The 19031-nt window shown below is 38.5% G+C and overlaps 1 protein-coding gene and 1 non-coding gene across 3 annotated transcripts in view; both read left to right on the plus strand.

Moving 5' to 3' along the window:
- ZFR (zinc finger RNA binding protein) overlaps positions 1–19031 on the plus strand; it is a 53269-nt gene that overhangs the window by 8032 nt on the left and 26206 nt on the right. For both annotated transcript variants that reach the window (XR_015798306.1, XM_088152974.1), the window contains exons 3-10: positions 2320–2602; positions 4452–4596; positions 6235–6453; positions 9300–9547; positions 14492–14683; positions 14829–15111; positions 16021–16214; positions 17297–17416. Coding sequence is in view for 1 of the 2 variants with exons in the window: in XM_088152974.1 (XP_088009100.1) it covers positions 2320–2602; positions 4452–4596; positions 6235–6453; positions 9300–9547; positions 14492–14683; positions 14829–15111; positions 16021–16214; positions 17297–17416 (1684 nt within the window). In the remaining variant the exon portion in view is untranslated. The remainder of the gene's footprint in view (positions 1–2319; positions 2603–4451; positions 4597–6234; positions 6454–9299; positions 9548–14491; positions 14684–14828; positions 15112–16020; positions 16215–17296; positions 17417–19031) is intronic.
- On the plus strand, positions 45–184 carry LOC112540484 (small nucleolar RNA SNORA66). Its single transcript, XR_003084569.1, has one exon. It is a non-coding gene; the product is annotated as a small nucleolar RNA SNORA66 (small nucleolar RNA).

Raw genomic sequence — 19031 nt, forward strand, 5'->3', positions numbered from 1 at the left:
AAGACTGTCCTCTTAGACTTTTAAGACTTTCAAAGTGTGAGATCTTGCAAATTCGATCACTGGCTCTGCATGATGTTGTAGAAGCAAGGGGAACAGATTTGCTAAAACAAAAGTTGTAAGAGAATCATACTTGCCTTGGGGAAAAAAATAGTACTAAGGCTACTTATTCTGTGCTATAACAAAACATATTGTCAGAACCTTCAGCAATCAAAATATTAATGTAGTGGTTGCTTCCTTTGTTTCTGCCATTCATTAGGAGGAGGGAGGGGGGAAGTGAAAGTAGAAGGAATTGGTATGCTATCAAAGGCCAGGAAGATGGACTGTTATCAGAGGTTAGGAATGTGCAAAGTTGCACCTCTGTGAGAACCACAGTTGGCTCCTGGAAAGAGGGGGGTAAGAAGTAGGGGTAAAAGTAAAGTGGGAAGAGCGTGGGCTTTAGTTTCAGCAATGCTTTGCTTAGAGTTGCATGTACGTTCCAATAAATGAAATCTTTTTTGAACCTAACCTGGGTTGCACAAGATTTTACTTCATTGGGATTTGAACATCGCAGACCTGACACATATTTTTACCAAATAAAATGCTGCAAATATTCTCTTACTGAATTTCTTTGGGTATTACACATCTTATCATTAAGTATTATAAAAGAAATAGAAAGATGTTGTATTCTGTGAATCAGCATAATGTGAATTAGCATAATGTGAATCAGCATAATGACTTGCTATATTTTGATGAATGGTGAGGATCTTTGTATATTTGTCTATTATCTCTTTTTCTAATGTGACTTAGATTGAGGTTAAAAGGTTAAACAGAATTGCTGTTTGAGTTTATATTGGATAGTTCTTGCAAATCTGCTATTCGGAGTTGCTAAGTTTGTTGTGAGTAGTATAAATAGTTTGTTATTGTTGCAATTGAATAGTTAATTCTTAGTTATATTAATAAACAAACCCCAAATTACAAGTACTATACAAAAATTCGGAGTAGGCTTCTATGTGCAGGCTTACTTATTGTACATTTATTATTGTATTAGACTGTCCAACTCTCAAATGACTTTGGGTGGCTTACATAATTAAAATGAATTAATTGCAACTCTGCATGAATGAATTTCATACTTATGAGAGATATGTGTCCTTTTCAGCTGTATGATTCTGTGAGATTTGTCTGCTGTTTCTCATGTAGTCCTTTTGAAAAGCTGTACAATTCTTCAGTCTAAAAAGAAAAAAGAAAAAATCAAACCACCAATCTTCAATTTCCCAAGAGCCTGGGTCTACCTTTGTATTTGCTGTGAAGAACAAGATGATATGAAGCATTAATACTGCAATAATCCTTTTTCATAATTAGGTTGAGGAGTATTACAGTGCTTTTCTTACTGATCTGTAGCTTATCTACAAGCAATTTGAAGTAATGCTTATTTAGTTAAAATATACTCCTTCAAAATACTTTTTCTTTTAAAAAAATTATAATTCCTTGGGATAATATCTCATTTAAATAACCGGGACTTGAGTAGACATGTATAGGATTATGTTGTAAATTATCACTTTGTATGAGATGGGCGGCTATATAAATGTGATATATAAATAAATAATAAAAATAAATTCTATATACATATACCGACCATTCGTTCAGCAACCATTCAGTGGCACTGAAAAAGGAGACTTACGACCAGTCTCCTCAAAGTTGTGGCTATCACAGCATCCCTGCAGTCACATGATCGTGATTTGGGCACTTGGCAACCAGCACACATTTATGGTGGTCACAGCATCCAGCAGTCACATGATCGCCATTTGCAACCTTCACAGCCAGCTTCCAACTACCAAAGTCAGTGGGGAAGCTGGCAGGAAGTCACAAATTAAGCATGATGTCACACTTAATGACCACAGCCAGAACTGATGCCATAAGTCAGGCACAGTCACGTGGCAGTAGGCTTAATGACCACACTGTTATTATATGTGACTGCTTTTTAAAGGGTATACAATTAGGCCTTATTAAGAACTTTTAGTAAAATGTAATTTATGTGGGCTCCACCTGATAAACAACTGAACCTTTGGAACTTCTGCCCCTCACATTCAGCTAATTTGAAGCTGATTTTGAGAGATAACTAGGAATCTGTTCCTTTGGTATATACTCTTCCATTAATGGATGCTCATAATTACATGTCATTTAATATATACTTTATTAGGTAGATCTGTAATACTGAATTTCTAATTTAGTTTAACTTTTCTCAGATTCACTTAGACTTGAACAGTTTTTTTAAGAGTGTATTTGTTGCGCGTCAGGTTTCATTACTACATAGTGATACTTCTTGGCCTCTTCCTATTACAGCCAGCAGCCAGCTTCAGGTGTAGCTTATTCCCATCCAACTACAGTTGCAAGCTACACTGTTCATCAGGCTCCTGTAGCTGCGCATACAGTTACTGCAGCCTATGCCCCAGCAGCAGCAACAGTTGCAGTAGCCAGGCCTGCTCCAGTGGCTGTTGCGGCTGCTGCAACAGCCGCAGCCTATGGAGGATACCCTACAGCGCATACAGCAACTGATTATGGTTATACACAGAGACAGCAAGAAGCTCCTCCACCACCTCCACCAGTCACTACACAGAATTACCAGGTAAGTATATATGGATAAAGTCTCATTTGCTAACGGTACAGTTCAGTGTTTTGCTTAACCATGGTTTATTGAATAACCAAGAATTTACTTGTGTTGGCTTTCATGCCTGGTATCTGTTGGGCAGGGTTTGGCTCCAGGGTTTAGCAACTGTGGTCTAGACAACAGATTTCCTGATGCTTCACCAGCAACTGTGGCTGGCATCTTCAGAGGCAAAGTGGTCTACTATGCAGACCACAGGCAACTGAGCAGGGACTGACTGGGCTCCTATTTTTATAGCCAGGTGTCCTGACTTCTGATTCATCTTTAGTCAAGCTGGTTTCTGATTGGTGCAGGTTGGTGAGAGTTGGTCTCCTGAAGGAATGTCAGGAAATCTGTTGTCTAGACCACGGTCTCTAAACCCTGAAGCCCAATACTGCCTAACCAAGAATTTTTTGGATTTATATTACTATAAAATGTTATTAAACTTATTAATTTCACGATGGATGAATTCATAAAATGTGCAAAGCCAAAACCAAACAAAGTATGTCATGGCTTAGTATAATATATAAATCAAAACAGTTTTTCCTTATTAAAAATAATGAGTAATTGGATAAGTATGGAATAAGAATGAATATGCATAAACCTCTTTGTATGTTTCCCTGTATGCACAGTGTTAAAGGACTTCTCAAAATTAAACCATAGTATATATGAACAAATATAAAGGAAACAGTTGTTGATTGCATGCTGAATCCAATATAATTTGAGTCAGTTCACAGCCTCAGATTTTTTTTTTAATTTATTTAATGGCTCAATGTGTAATGTAGGCATGCCTGTGAATTTGTATGCAGTATATTTCTAAATCATTAAGTAACTGGTAAGCATAAGCCTCAGAATGTCTTTTTTGAGCACCATAAATTTCTGTATCAAAGGAAAGCTGAATTATATACAAATTTTGTAGGCAGCTTATTCTCCTCGTTTTGGCCTTTTCTGAGATTTCTAAGCTGGTTTTTGGTAGGTCTAATCCTTACTTCTATTCAGTATTAAAGTTCTAGCCATCACAAATTCATGTATTAAGAAAAATTACAATTTTGGGAAATGACTATTTATAGAGTACACACAATTCTCGGAATAGGCTTGATCATGTCCTTCAAAACTTTAACAAATTATTTCAATTTGTAGGATAAAATATTGAAGCTCTGGATATTAAACAGTCTTCTTGGGAATTAATGTTGAAGTATTATAATATTATGGTGAAGTGCATCATTACCAAATCTTGAACTTAGTCTAGTATTTACCTTGCCTGATATTGTCAGGGAATATGTATACTTTGGTCCTCAAAAGTTCTGATCCTTTACTGAATAATCAACATTGAAGTGATTAGAATAATCAAAATGATTCAGCAGTAATCCATGGCTTGGGTCCTAAGATAATGTAATTTAAAATTTATACAAGGAAATTTTCTCATTCACTCCTGTCTCCAGTTAACCCTTGAACTATCTAAAAAGCAACAGTTAGATGTGTTCTTAGAAGTATAGAATTGGGTTGGGAAACAGTTGAGAGAGGGGAAGGAGCCAAATTCAGTCTTGGATTCTAAGTTGATTCCAAAAGGGAAAACTTCCTTCCTTCCTTCCTTCCTTCCTTCCTTCCTTCCTTCCTTCCTTCCTTCCTTCCTTCCTTCCTTCCTTCCTTCCTTCCTTCCTTTCAGGAGAGTTTCACAGATCTCAAAATAAATTTTTTTAGGAAGCACATGAGCCTGCAAAAATTCCTTCATGTAAATTCCATTACGGTAGTTACAGAATTCTTACAACTGAAATCCATGTGCTGAAAAGAAAAACCAGTGTCTTCATTCTTCCCCCATGTATTTCTTCAGGACTCCTATTCCTATGTTAGATCTACTGCTCCAGCTGTGGCTTATGACAGCAAGCAATATTATCAGCAACCCACTGCAACGGCAGCCGCAGTGGCAGCTGCTGCCCAACCACAGCCTTCGGTTGCTGAATCATACTATCAAACCGGTGAGTTACATACTTTGAAATCCTTTTTAATATGAATGTTTGTTTTTATGTTTTTTTTTTTAAATCTAAAGATTCTCAAAACCAGGTCATAGTTTACTGCAGGGGTTAGGAAAAAGATCTGGTCAAGGGCTGAGTCTAGTTCAGTCATATAAATTTAACAATAAATAATAATAATTAATAGTTCCTACCTTAACCTGCTTGGACACAGGCCTGGGGTTACTGCAGTTGTGAAGCCTATGTCATCTTTTTTTATGTTGTTGTTGGCTTTTCTGGATAGTTACACTTGGTTATGTTATATTTTTAACTCTGTTTTAATTATATATTTGATATTTTGTAAGGAGTTCTTTGGAGTCAGGTGTGACAAATAATAGTAATTATCAGGCATTAGGGAAAGAGGCCCCTATCACTTGATATCATCCATTTCTCTGTGCAGGACATAGGGAGTCAGTAGTTCCCTTCTTCTCCCACACAGATAAAACTGCTTCATGCAGGATGCATGGCACAATATACTATCATTCTTCCTTAGAGATGGGCTCACTTAACACTCTCCCAGTGCCCAAGGGAAACAGCCAGATTTTAAGAGCCTTACAAAAGGCCAGTAGGGTCAGCACCATCTAAATCTTAGGGGCAAGCTGTTCCCCAGGGTGGGTACTGTGACAGAGAGCACATTTCCTGGGTCCCATCAGATGACATTGCTTGATAGAAGCAACCCAGAGCGTGCCAGCACTGTTGTACCTGGTAGGACAACTTTCCCTAGTAGTGAAAGATGTGTTGTGGCTGAAATGGTAGCAGTCACATTATAGTTACACTGGCATTTTTAAAAATCTGATCATTCTCAGAACCAAAGTAATAATTGATTCCTTCCTCATTCAGAGAAAGAACAGTTTGAGTGCATAGTGGACTGGTCCTAGACCACTTTTTACTCTTCTAAGATTTCCATAAATGAAGAAAATGTATAGCTTTCCTAAGAAGAGTGCATACACAGAAAAGTGTATATGTATTCATATGTTCATGTTTTGGGGGTGGATGGATAGGCAGAGGTCTCTCAGTGGATGATTTTGAGCAAATTTAAAATTTGCTATGGCCAGAGGATTCCGTTCAGTCTTTTTTACCAGATCAGTTCATTAACGTAAAGTTGTGCTGATCATTTTCAGCATATTTCAGTTTATTAATATAACTAATGTGTCAACCTAAACTGAAGACATTATACTCAAGTCAAATTATATGCTTTGCTAAACAAAAAAAAAGTTAATTGCAAATAGGTTGACTTCAGTAAAATAGATTAAAAGGTACCAATTACAAACTTTGTTTTGTTCTCTTGGACATTTTGGGATCTGGTTGACATATACAGTAAAATTGTCAGTCATACAAACCTTTAAACCACAGGACACCAGCCTTTTCTGCAGTTGTGCCTGTGCTACTTTGTAATGTGTGATTTTTTTACTGAAAGGTATGCTTTTATATTAAAAAGTTATAAAATATATATTTATGAAACCTAAAGATACGGTAGGATTTGTACTTTTATTTTTATATTACTCAGTGATAAGCTAAAGAACAAATGAAACAACATTGCTTTTTAAAATTATAGCTTGGAGAATTCTTTATTTTAATGTGTAACTTTTTCTTGGTCTTACCTAGCTCCAAAGGCTGGTTATAGCCAAGGAGCTACTCAGTACACTCAAGCCCAGCAAACCCGACAGGTAACAGCCATAAAACCAGCCACTCCAAGTCCAGCTACTACTACGTTCTCTATATATCCTGTATCTTCCACTGTGCAACCTGTTGCAGCTGCAGCTACTGTGGTTCCCTCATATACCCAAAGTGCCACATACAGTACAACAGCAGTTACATATTCTGGTGAGTAATGCCTAAAGAGTACAGACATGATTTGGGAGAAATCAGAACTGTAAAAATATTGCATTGGACATATCTGGAATTTTATAGAAAAACTAGATTTTATACTCAAATTACATTGGAATGTTTGCTCTATATGGTGTGCAGCTTAATCCTATGCATATTTACTAAAAAGTCAGTTGCATTGTGTCAAGGCCTGCTTTGAGGTAACTGTGGGATTGCAGCTTTTCAATTTGTTTTGGCCCTGGCATCACTCTGTAAAAACAAGAAGCCAATTTCAGATTGCCTTAATTGAATGCATAGCAGACATGGCATGTGTATCTATTAAAAGTTGCAGTGGTATACATAATGCTAAGAAATGTCTTAAATGAATTTAATATATCCAATATATTATAAGGTGTAAATTATTTTATGAATCATAATCAGAACCAAGTAAATCACATCACAGATAGTCCTCGGTTAACTACCACAACTGGGACCGGAATTTCCATCGCTAAGCGATGTAGTCATAAAACAAGACATCATGTGACTGCATTGCTTAGCAACCGCAATCCCAGCACTCCCAGTTGCCGTCGTTAACCAAGAATCACCAGTCATTAAGCGGGGGCAGTCCCAGGTAAGGAGCTCAGGGGTGCCCCAGAGCGGTGGGGAAGGCCCAGCACAGGCTACGTGCAGATTGGGGGGCTGTTGCAGTGCAGCATAAAGCCACAGCTGCCCCAGTCCGGCCCAGCAGTGCTTATGACTGCAGGGGTGCTGCAACTCCCCCCACCTGCCTATCTTCCCCCCATCTATACCCTTTTGGCTGCCCTGCATAGCAACATTCTGTGGCAGCAGCGCTAGGGTTGTGTCTGAAGAAGAGGCCCAGGGCCTTCAGCAGTCTCAGCCAGCTGCCACCTGAGAAATACCACCTCAAGCCCCACACCGCAGCCAGCCACCCCAGCACCATTGTGCAAAGCCCCAGTTTTGCCCTGTCACCCTGTGCTCCATGGGCCCTGCCATGCCCAGCTGACTGCCATTTTCCTCCTGCTGCTGAGGTACGCTCAGCCTGACCCTACTGTATGCAGGGCAGTTTCTGGCTGCGCCAGGCCTGTTTCTCAAGACCACTCATGCTGTTCTCCAAGCCGCTCACGCTATTCCTTCTCCAAATTGCGTGCCCCATTCTTGCAATCTTTGGAAATCTTCTGATCTTCCCCAGGTTTCATGAGAATGGGCATGCTTTTTGGAGAAGAAAGGGGTGCGTAATTTGGAGAATGAGGTTTTCCGAAGCACCACAAGAACAGGGCTCCCGCTGTTCTCCAAATAGCATGCCTGTTCTCGCGAGACCTGGGGAAGAACACAAGGTTTCCGAAGGATTGCAGGAATGGGGTGCACGATTTGGAGAAGGAATGACACAAGTGACTTGGAGAACAGGCCTCAGGAAGAAGGCCTGGCGCGGCCAGCAGCTGCCTCGCATACAGTAGGGTCAGGCTTGAGCGTACCTCAGCAGCAGGAAGAAAACTGCAAAGATCAGCTGGGCACAGAAGAGCCTGTGGAGTGCAGGGCAGTGGGAGAACTGGGGCTTTGTGCAATGGTGCTGGGATGGCTGGCCGCGGTGCAGGGCATGAGGCAGCACCAGTGTTGGGGCTGAAGTAGAGTCCTGGGATGGTGGGGGTGGCAGCTGGCTGACACTGTTGAAGACCGTGGGCCTCTACTTCAGCCCCAGCGCTGCTGCCAACAAGTGCGGCTGTGCAGGGTGGCCAAAAGGTCATAGATCAGGGAGAGAGATAGGTGATGGAGTTGCAGCATCCCTGTGGTCATAAGTGCGGGCGGGCTGCCAAGCACCCAAATTTTGATCACGTGACCGTGGGAGCTCTGCAACAGCCATAACTCTGAGCACAGGTCATAAGTCCATTTTTTTCAGCACCGTCATAATTTCAAATGGTCACTAAATGAACAGTTGTTAAGTGAGGACTACCTGTATGTCTTAACAAGGCCAAGTAACTCACATGATTCGGATTTCATCATTATAAATACAAGAGAGAGACTTTGTGGAATTATTTGATAGTGATTCCTGAACGAAACAATGCTGGAAACAGGATAAGAGGGAGGGTTAATGTGGATGAAACAGAAAAATCTTAATCCTTAATCCTCCAGTCTCACCCTTTCCCATTCTATCTCAGAACCTAAGTAAATTCTCTAGTTGTGTAGACTTCAGCTCACTGTTTTCTCTGCAGCGGCTGCAGAATTCCAAGAGATAAAGTCTATATATTTGGAAGATGTTCAGATTGAGGGCAGCAACTGATGCTACAGATGCTTTTATAATGTAGATGCTATTGATTCAATATTACAGTGAATTGATTTTATAAATTGCAAGTCACTCCTCTCTGCGCTGACATTGCTTGCCTATGTAGATCGAGATGAAGTTTAATTTCATATAACTACAAAATTAAACTTCTCTGTAGCAGCACTTGCCCTCCGGAACAAGGTTTCCCCTGAAATCTGGATGGCCCCCACCCTGCCATTGTTTAGAAGAGCCTTGAATAAGTGCTCTAGTTCTTTGGCAAGGGAGAGCGAAAACACTTTGCGTCTTTCCTGTCCAGTCTGTCATTCCGGCCATTTTTTACTTTTTTTATTGGTTATTATTGTATTTCCCTTGTCTTAGTTGTTATGAGCCACCCAGGGTCTTTGGGAGTCGAGTGGCATATAGATTTGATAAATAAACCACCAACTTGGTGTGTACTATGTTGAAACTCTTCTTAAAAGTTGAAACTTTCTTAGCAAATGCTATGTTAATGCTGAAACCTTCCTTAAAAGATGAATTGTGGATTGTATCCCTCATGAACATGACCTGAATTTTCTGTTGTTTAAAGGTACATCTTACTCTGGTTATGAAGCTGCGGTGTATTCAGCTGCATCATCTTACTATCAGCAGCAACAACAGCAGCAAAAACAAGTTGCGGCGGCGGCAGCTGCCGCCGCTGCAACAGCTGCCTGGACAGGGACCACCTTTACTAAAAAGGCACCATTCCAAAATAAACAGTTGAAACCAAAACAGCCTCCTAAACCACCCCAGATCCATTATTGTGATGTTTGTAAGATCAGCTGTGCTGGACCACAGGTATCAGTAATTTTTCTACTGAGCTTTAAATGAAACAATGTCTATATTGCATATATTCAAGGAGGTTCAAGAAGTAAGAGTCTTCAGTTACAATAAATTACAATTTTTCTCTTTAGTACAAATAGTAATTGTATTTGACATTGCTCAGAATCTGAAGAACTTCATTAGGCTTCCTCCATCCACACCATGGGCCTTTGTTGATCGTGGGATGTAGACTGGTAAAAAAAAAGTAAAAAGTGATGTACTGGATGAATAATAAATCTCTTAACTTTCAAAAGTATTTTACAGTACAAGAATTCAAGAAATACATGCCTGAAATAACTTTAGTGGAATGAGGGTTTAAAAAAAACAAAAAGTTGAATTGAGTGCATTTTACTTTTCCTAGAGTGGAGGAGAGCATCAGTAGTGGATAATAGGAGTGTGCAGCACTTTGAATAATTAGAGCGGCTTTGTTTTTTTCAAGATCATGTGGCTGCAGCCAAATGATCTAGGAAACAGACAAGGCTGTTTTAATAAGCTTTCAACACATGTTGTGTTTACACTTCTGTGTACTCCACAGCACCTTTTTGGAGTCAAACTGGAACACTACACAGTCCAGTGAATAATTCTTCCCATTTGCTCTGGTAGCAAACCTGACTTTAAGAGAAAATGGTTATTCTAGTTCCAACTGGGCTTATGTTCCTCCTTGTACATGCCATTAGAATGCTTCCAGCCTAATTACCTAACTTTTTATTTTTCTTTATGTCTTCTCTTTCTGCTCCTTATGTGTGCAAGAAGTAGTAGGGCAATAGTGAAGCAGCCCAGTATTGTCCCTAGGTACATTAGAGCTGGGCAACAACTGGAACTACCAGAACACCAAGTAGGAGCTGCAGGTACAATCATGGAACCTTAGGAATCAGCCACTGTAGGCACAGCAGTAGGCATGCCAGTTAAAAACAGAACATCTCATGGAATTGTGAGTGGGCCTAGTATCTTTGGGATACTAGGCAAGCTGGACAATGGAAGTTGTGGAAGCCTGTGGTGGGGAGCATTCAGTTTCTCTACCACTATTTCCCAGCTTTAGATTCAGAGTGGCACCTCTTTAATAGCAGTGACTTCAACCAGATATTTCTTATACATTAGCTTAAAGTTATTTTGGCTCACTCATCTTTACTGAACTACAGTGGGGCAAAAAAGTAATTAGTCGGCCACCAATTGTGCAAGTTCTCCCACTTAAAAAGATGAGAGAGGCCTGTAATTTTCATCATAGGTATACCTCAACTATGAGAGACAAAATGGGGGAAAAAATCCAGAAAATCACATTGTCTGATTTTTAAAGAATTTATTTGCAAATCATGGTGGAAAATAAGTATTTGGTCAATATCAAAAGTTCATCTCAATACTTTGTTATATATCCTTTGTTGGCAATGACAGAGGTCAAACATTTTCTGTAAGTCTTCACAAGGTTTTCACACACTGTTGCTGGTATTTTGGCCCATTCCTCCATGCAGATCTCCTCTAGAGCAGTGATGTTTTGGGGCTGTCGCTGGGCAACACGGACTTTCAATTCCCTCCAAAGGTTTTCCATGGGGTTGAGATCTGGAGACTGTCTAGGCCACTCCAGGACCTTGAAATGCTTCTTACGAAGCCACTCCTTCGTTGCCCGGGCGGTGTGTTTGGGATCATTGTCATGCTGAAAGACCCAGCCACGTTTCATCTTCAATGCCCTTGCTGATGGAAGGAGGTGTTCACTCAAAATCTCACGATACATGGCCCCATTCATTCTTTCCTTTACACGGATCAGTCGTCCTGGTCCCTTTGCAGAAAAACACCCCCAAAGCATGATGTTTCCACCCCCATGCTTCACAGTAGGTATGGTGTTCTTTGGATGCAACTCAGCATTCTCTCTCCTCCAAACAGGACGAGTTGAGGTTAGACCAAAACATTCTATTTTGGTTTCATCTGACCTTATGACATTCTCCCAATCCTCTTCTGGATCATCCAAATGCTCTCTAGCAAACTTCAGACGGGCTCGGACATGTACTGGCTTAAGCAGGGGGACACGTCTGGCACTGCAGGATTTGAGTCCCTGGCGGCGTAGTGTGTTACTGATGGTAGCCTTTGTTACTTTGGTCCCAGCTCTCTGCAGGTCATTCACTAGGTCCCCCCGTGTGGTTCTGGGATTTTTGCTCACCATTCTTGTGGTCATTTTGACCCCACAGGGTGAGATCTTGCATGGAGCCCCAGATCAAGGGAGATTATCAGTGGTCTTATATGTCTTCCATTTTCTAATTATTGCTCCCACAGTTGATTTCTTCACACCAAGCTGCTTGCCTATTGCAGATTCAGTCTTCCCAGCCTGGTGCAGGTCTACAATTTTGTTTCTGGTTTCCTTCAACAGCTCTTTGGTCTTGGCCATAGTGGAGTTTGGAGTGTGACTGTTTGAGGTTGTGGACAGGTGTCTTTTATACTGATAACAAGGTCAAACAGGTGCCATTACTACAGGTAACGAGTGGAAGACAGAGGAGCCTCTTAAAGAAGTAGTTACAGGTCTGTGAGAGCCAGACATCTTGCTTGTTTGTAGGTGACCAAATACTTATTTTCCACCATGCTTTGCAAATAAATTCTTTAAAAATCAGACAATGTGATTTTCTGGATTTTTTTTCCCATTTTGTCTCTCATAGTTGAGGTATACCTATGATGGAAATTACAGGCCTCTCTCATCTTTTTAAGTGGGAGAACTTGCACAATTGGTGGCTGACTAAATACTTTTTTGCCCCACTGTATTTCAGGTTGCTGATATTTAGGGACTGACTTTCATGAAGAGCTGGCTTTCCATCAAATCACAACATTGTAATAGGATTAAGATCAGGGCTTTGACTCAGCTGTTCTGAAACATGACATTTGTTTTCCCTCAGCCATTCTGCTGTAGATTTACTTTTGTGTTTAGGACTATTGTCATGCTGGATGACCCACATTCAATTAAGCTTGAGCTTACAAACATATCCTGACGTGTAGAATTTGCTGATACAATCCAGAATCCATTTTTCTGTTGGCTAATGTGATCAATAAATAAAATACATAACACACACTGTTCTGGGATGCTTTGTTTAAGCAGAATCTATTAATAAAACTTAGATGGAGCTCTGATTGCATTGTATGTCAAAGTACTGCAGGATTGTAGATAATTTTGATGGGTTCAAACACTTCTTTAAACCACTGTATCATGTGTTCAGGCAGCTTTTCTAGCTTATGTTCCAGAACTGAAGGAAGTAAGACAAGGTAAATAACCTGGCCAAAGTTGCATTCTTTGTGGCAGATATCAGTCTAAATTGTATTTAGTTTCTTGCTAGAACAGTGTCCTTGGATATTACAACTAGGACATAACTTCAACTAAAAGACCTGAAATGTGTACACCACATGTAACTGCAGGCTTGTTTAAAGGGAAGAAACTGCTCAAAGGGGCATTGGAGGACATCTAATGGAAACAGAAATCAAGAGAAAGGTCTTACCAGTAATGCATAGGAAACCTGAATATAAATGCTAGTACATATCTCATATCATGCTTTCCATTCTTTGTCCTTTTTGCCACTAGAGATCAAGAATACAAGGGAAACATCCAATATAGTATGTGCTCCAAATTAGAGCAACTGAACCGTGCCACCTACCAACAAATATTCAGATTTCTACTGATTGTCTTTGTAATTGCCCAAAAGATCAAAAAATTGTTATGTCACACACCAAGTTTTCATGGAAATCTTACACTCCATTGTGGAAGGCCATCAAAGGGACAACTGCCTATTATCTATAAACCTGCAAGAGGACTGTTTCCACACACAACCATATACATGCCACTCAAAATTCCTGTGAGCCTGTTATCAAAGCATGGCTCTTCCCTTTAGTGTATCATAAACCCCCTAAGTATTCACAAAAGTGCTGATAACTCATGGCCCACCTCAGGTCTGTTGGGATACATATTTATACTTGTTTGATCAACCTGCTGATAAGCTTCCCCTCCCTAGAATAGGAGGAAAGACATATGAACTAGCCTGCAGACTTTACAACATCTTGTGATCCTAATCAACAGAAAAGCCATCTCTTACCATTTGGGAAGGGTGCAATTTTGGACAGAGAGAATTTCTTTCCATAGGATTGAGACCAGTCTATATAGAGACTTCTTTCTGAAATCAACTGTCCACTATTTTCCGTCAAGTGATCTGCTTCCACTTTTGAATTCCTAAAATAACTGATTCCTGGTACCAATTGTGTCAACATGGTATTATGGAGCTAATAGTTATATTCTCCAGAAAAGCTATTTATCATTCATCCGGATTCAGTAATGCTAATTGAATGGTTGCTTTCTAGTGGCATTATTCTGTTATATCTCACTGTCAGATGCCCTCTTCCGCAATAAGAAAAGGAAAGACTGTAATTTGCATGAAGATCCTTTTTCTATAGTAGACAGGCATCCAAGCCCATCCAAGTATTCATGCAAAGTGGGTACAGGAGCTTTTCAAACTTCTTGTAAGATACATTTCTGTATATAACTATACAAAAATATGATAACCTGTTTTTCTACATTCAAATATCTTATAAGCTATTAAGAGTTATAGTTTGACATTCTGAAGGTCAGGATAGGCATGTTCTCAAAATAACAGGTTAAAAGCCTAGTTTGCCAACTTAAGTGATTGGGAGGAGTTGCCTACTATAAGATATAATTTTGTGCTATTCAGTTTTCTATTTTGCTAAGCCAAACTCTGTCTCTTAAAATTACATGGACAATAACAATTGTTTTTAGAACAGTTCAGCAACTTTTGACCTTAAAAATCATGACATGTACCACAAACTCTGTACTTTCTCAAAAGCAAACATAAGAATTACCTCATCTTGTTTACATATTGGGTTTTTTTTTCAACACTTCGAATAATATAACAAATGTACTAATCTCTTTGTTTTATATTTTAGACTTATAAAGAACATTTGGAGGGACAGAAGCATAAAAAAAAAGAAGCAGCATTGAAAGTATCTCAGAACACCACCAGTAATAGTGCTTCTGCTCGTGGGACTCAGAACCAGTTGCGTTGTGAGCTCTGTGATGTGTCCTGTACAGGAGCTGATGCTTATGCTGCTCATATTCGTGGAGCTAAACACCAAAAAGTAGGCCTTTCCCCTTCTCCTTAATTCTTTTTTTCATAGACTTTTTAAGTCAACTTTGAATATATAGAGATATAAACCTACTCTGTATAAGCATGTTTATCATTCCTGTTAAATCATCTATGGACTTTTTTATTAATGGTTCTAGGTGGTTAAGCTGCACACTAAACTTGGCAAACCCATTCCTTCAACGGAACCAAATGTTGTCACCCAGGCTACATCAGCAACATCTTCTTCTAAGCCGGCAGCTGTTTCTTCAAATATTGCAACTAGCAGCAGCACTGTGAATTCTTCTGTCACATCTTTGGCAGTGAAAATTCTTACTCCTTCTGCCAATGTGCTACTTAGTACAACATCAAACAACAAAGCTACGATAGTTCCAACTAACATTGCTGTAAAAAAGATATCTACACCCAAAATTAACTTTGTTGGCAAGTATTTATTGTGATATTTATTGTGAAATTTAGCAAACTGTAACACTATAAACTCATTTGTATGTAACTATAAAATTGCAGCATATTTTATATATCTTTTATGTTTTTTCCTGCTAGGGACTGGGTTTTAGAATGAACTTCTTTAATTGGACAGATATTTTCCATTCTATACCTTTCTCAGAAATCTTTGCAAATAATTTTCAAAATTGCTAATCAAGCGTTGAGGAAAATGTTAATTAAATGCCAGATTTAATAACTTAGTCTTAGAAGTGGACCCTTCTAAAGCTTCTAAAGTGTCTTAGCCATGTAGGAGTCTCCACTTTTAAAAAGTTCTACAAGCTTGTTAAGTTTAGAATTAGTAATTAGAGGTGAATTGCCCTCTTTGTAACTACTCTCCAGCCTCTACATCTCTGCAGTGAGCTCTCCAGGGTCCTGATAGAACCCTGTAGAGCTGCTTGTGGCTTAATGATTCATCTACATCCCCTATTTGTAGATTTCCCCAGAATTCCAAAGCCAGTGTGGCTATTGCTGAGAACTCATTTGGAGGACACCAGATTCCAGAAGGTTGTTCCATCCATAGAACTGTTTTGTAGTCCTCAGGCAGGAAAAGAGATTACAGAGTAATTACCTTCGAAATGTCGTTTGGGCAGCATATTTTCAGTGGTTGACGTAGATATAAATGATGATTGGACTTTCTGTTTTATTTATTTTATCGGGGTTTTTTAGTATCCTGAAGTCTCCCAATTATTTACAAGAAATATGTAAAAGCACAAAAGCTAGTTAAGAATGGACAATCAGAAAACAAGTCTCTATGCTGCAGGGCAACCCTCCCAACCTACTCAGTAAACTGTGGAAAGGATTATTTGTGGGTGATAGTCATTTTCCCTTTATAATATTTTATATTAGGTGGCAATAAATTACAGACAACAGGAAACAAAGTGGATGAAATGAAAACTGTAGAAAATATCAAGACTACCCCTGTTGCCACAGTACAAATGCAGGAAGCTAAACCAGATACATCTGCTGAACCTGTAACTCCTACAGCTCTTGCTGCTTTGCAGAGCGAAGTCCAGCCTGTTGGTCATGACTATGTGGAAGAGGTATTACTGTGAAAATTATATTGATTAAATCCAGATATATTACATAGCATAAGCTAAACACAGATGTGTTAGATATCATAAATGTGTTAAAATTTGCAGAATTGGAATTACAGAAGCATAGTATTTGCAGCTGAGCTATTATTGATGCTTTCTTGGAGGTACCTACTTAAATTTCTCCTAATTATTTGTATCTATCTTTTTTCATAAAAATTATTTGCAATGCTGTTATTTATTTGAGAAAAGGAGAATAATTGCATCCTTATCTTAGAAATTAAGATTGCATAAGATATGGAGCATTCTTCAAAGTTGAATTATCAGGAATTCAGATGCAAGGCAATAGGTATTGGTGTATATACTGAAATATTGTAGAGTTTTTGTCTTTTAAAATTGAAAAGCAGTGTGATGTTAGGCAGATACTCTTTCTGAAATCGTGTAGTGCAGATACAGTGATATTTTCATATCATTGTTCAAATTTGTGGTAATAGTTGCATTTTATATCAGCATGCCAAAAGTATTACTGCTGCATTTGTGTCTGTCTAGTATCATTGAATATTAACTATCATTAAGAGGGGGGAAAAAGAGACTAGCTTGTCATTTAGGTTTCCTAATAACAGTACCATCATCTCAAACTTGTATTTGCAGTAGTGGGTTAACATGGGTCATAGCATCTCTGTTGTCAGGAACAAAAAACAAAAACTGAATTGTGTTATTTCTGTATTACTTGAAAGGATGGCTCTCGATGATTTACACTGAATTCCAATTAAAAAAGCAACAAAATATATAAATATCTTCTAATATATTTGAGTTAGGAGTCAAATTCTTCTACCTGGAAAGTGCTACTGGACCTGTATCATTCAGTAGACTGGAGATCGATGTAGATTATTAGACTGATAAAGAGGTAGAAGTGTTTTTGTTTTTGCAGAGGAGAAGAAGCTTTGTGTTGATAGATTTCTTCCTTCTGGACTAGCAGGGGTCCTGGAACTCAGTCATTATCTTAAAAAATGTTTGAATCAGGCTTGTTAGCAAGCGATAGCAAAGGTGGACGTAGCTGTAGCTGATACTACATTTTCTTTCTTGCAAAGGTTCGGAATGATGAGGGAAAAGTGATTCGTTTCCATTGCAAGCTTTGTGAATGTAGTTTTAATGATCCTAATGCTAAGGAGATGCATCTAAAAGGAAGGCGACATCGGTTACAATATAAGGTAAAAATTTGTTCTTGTCTGTTATGGAGGGTTACAAATAAATGTAGGAATTGTAGATGTCTTAAATAATAGATTATTTGTATGATATTGTAAGACTTATTTCATACAAAGATCATTTAGAATCACAATCTGAAACAGCATCCTTTGTTCTGAATACTTCTCTACTGCTATTGCTACAGTACTGATGCATATTTACTATTTTACTTACTCTTTGACAAAAAAGGCTATAACAATGAGATATCAGTAGCTCTGGGTGGGTAGTATCTGACAAGAAAATATTTAATTGTGAATATAGTTTGTTAGCTCACCCTAAAACAATTCTAAGTATTTTTTATCATGCTCCAGGATACTTCAGAGCTACAATACACAATGAAAGTAAAATTCTTCAAGAACTATTACTAATTTCTTAGATTTATATTTCTAATATCATGGAATATATAAGCTCTTCATTCTAGGGCATGCACAGAACAAACCAATAACAAAACTTTTGATGTAAGCTTAAAACAAAATAGCCCCACTAGAATATTTTGAGTGGGATTATTCTGATAAAATACATTTAGAAAGTTGCGTAATGTTTATTTATGGAATAAGGATAATTTAAAACAAGCCTGTTTTCCCTTGCTTTTCATCCTAAAAACACAAAGCAGGTAGGATTGTACACCATATTGAATGATACCTTATGCATGGAAAAATGAATAGGAAATATTTTTTTAAAAATAAACCTTTAAAGGCAATAGTTAAGCATCCTCGTTGCAGCCAGCCTCTACATGCACCTACAAATCTGGGCCCAGCAAAAACTCAGCAATTGATTCACTTTAGTATGGCTAATATAGCTACAGTACATATAAATTTACCTGCCTCTTTGATTCAGACTTCTTTCAAGTATACATGCATAGTATACAATTCTCGCATTTGGTAGCTTGCAACGAAGCTCAGTAAGCAAATAAGGCAACATTGGTTTTGGCATTGGATGTCCTAAAATCTCAGCATCCTGTAAAGCACGTTAACAATGCTACTTTTACATTTGGCATCCTGTATGAAAAAGAAGACAAAACTCACACAGAGCGCACAAAAATAACTATATTACATTACAACTTCCCACCTCTTTCATAGTAAAACATTTTAAAATAGCATTAAACTTAGTTATTAGTCAGGCATCAGTATATGCTTAAGTGTCTTTCCTTCCTCTTAGTTAGCTTTAGTGAACGACAGCAAGGATGGAGCCTGCAATAAGATGGGGGTATTTAAAAAAAACAACAAAAACTTAATAAACCAGCCCTTTTTGTCTCAAACTTTTGACCAAAACCAAAAGGATAATTTGTTCCAAGATTAGAACACTCAAAATGGTGCTCTTAGCTCATACTTTAGGCTGCACATCCCTATTGTATTCTGCTTGTTTTGTTGTCCCTTTTTCTTTCTTATTGTTAAAAATGTAAAATATATGCTGTTAGAAACAATTGTATACCCCCATCTATTTTGAGCATCAGGTTTCTTCTCCCCATCCACAAATCATGATGGCTGGTTCTATAACATATAAAATTATTCATATGTGAAACAAAATGAAGAAAGAATGTTACTACAGCTTACTTCTTGCTCCTTAAAACATATAAGGGAT

This window comes from Python bivittatus, unplaced genomic scaffold (assembly GCF_059951505.1).
Source record: "Python bivittatus isolate LINGU-HERP-01145 unplaced genomic scaffold, Pbiv_v1 ctg000570_np1212, whole genome shotgun sequence".
Lineage (NCBI taxonomy): Eukaryota > Metazoa > Chordata > Lepidosauria > Squamata > Pythonidae > Python > Python bivittatus.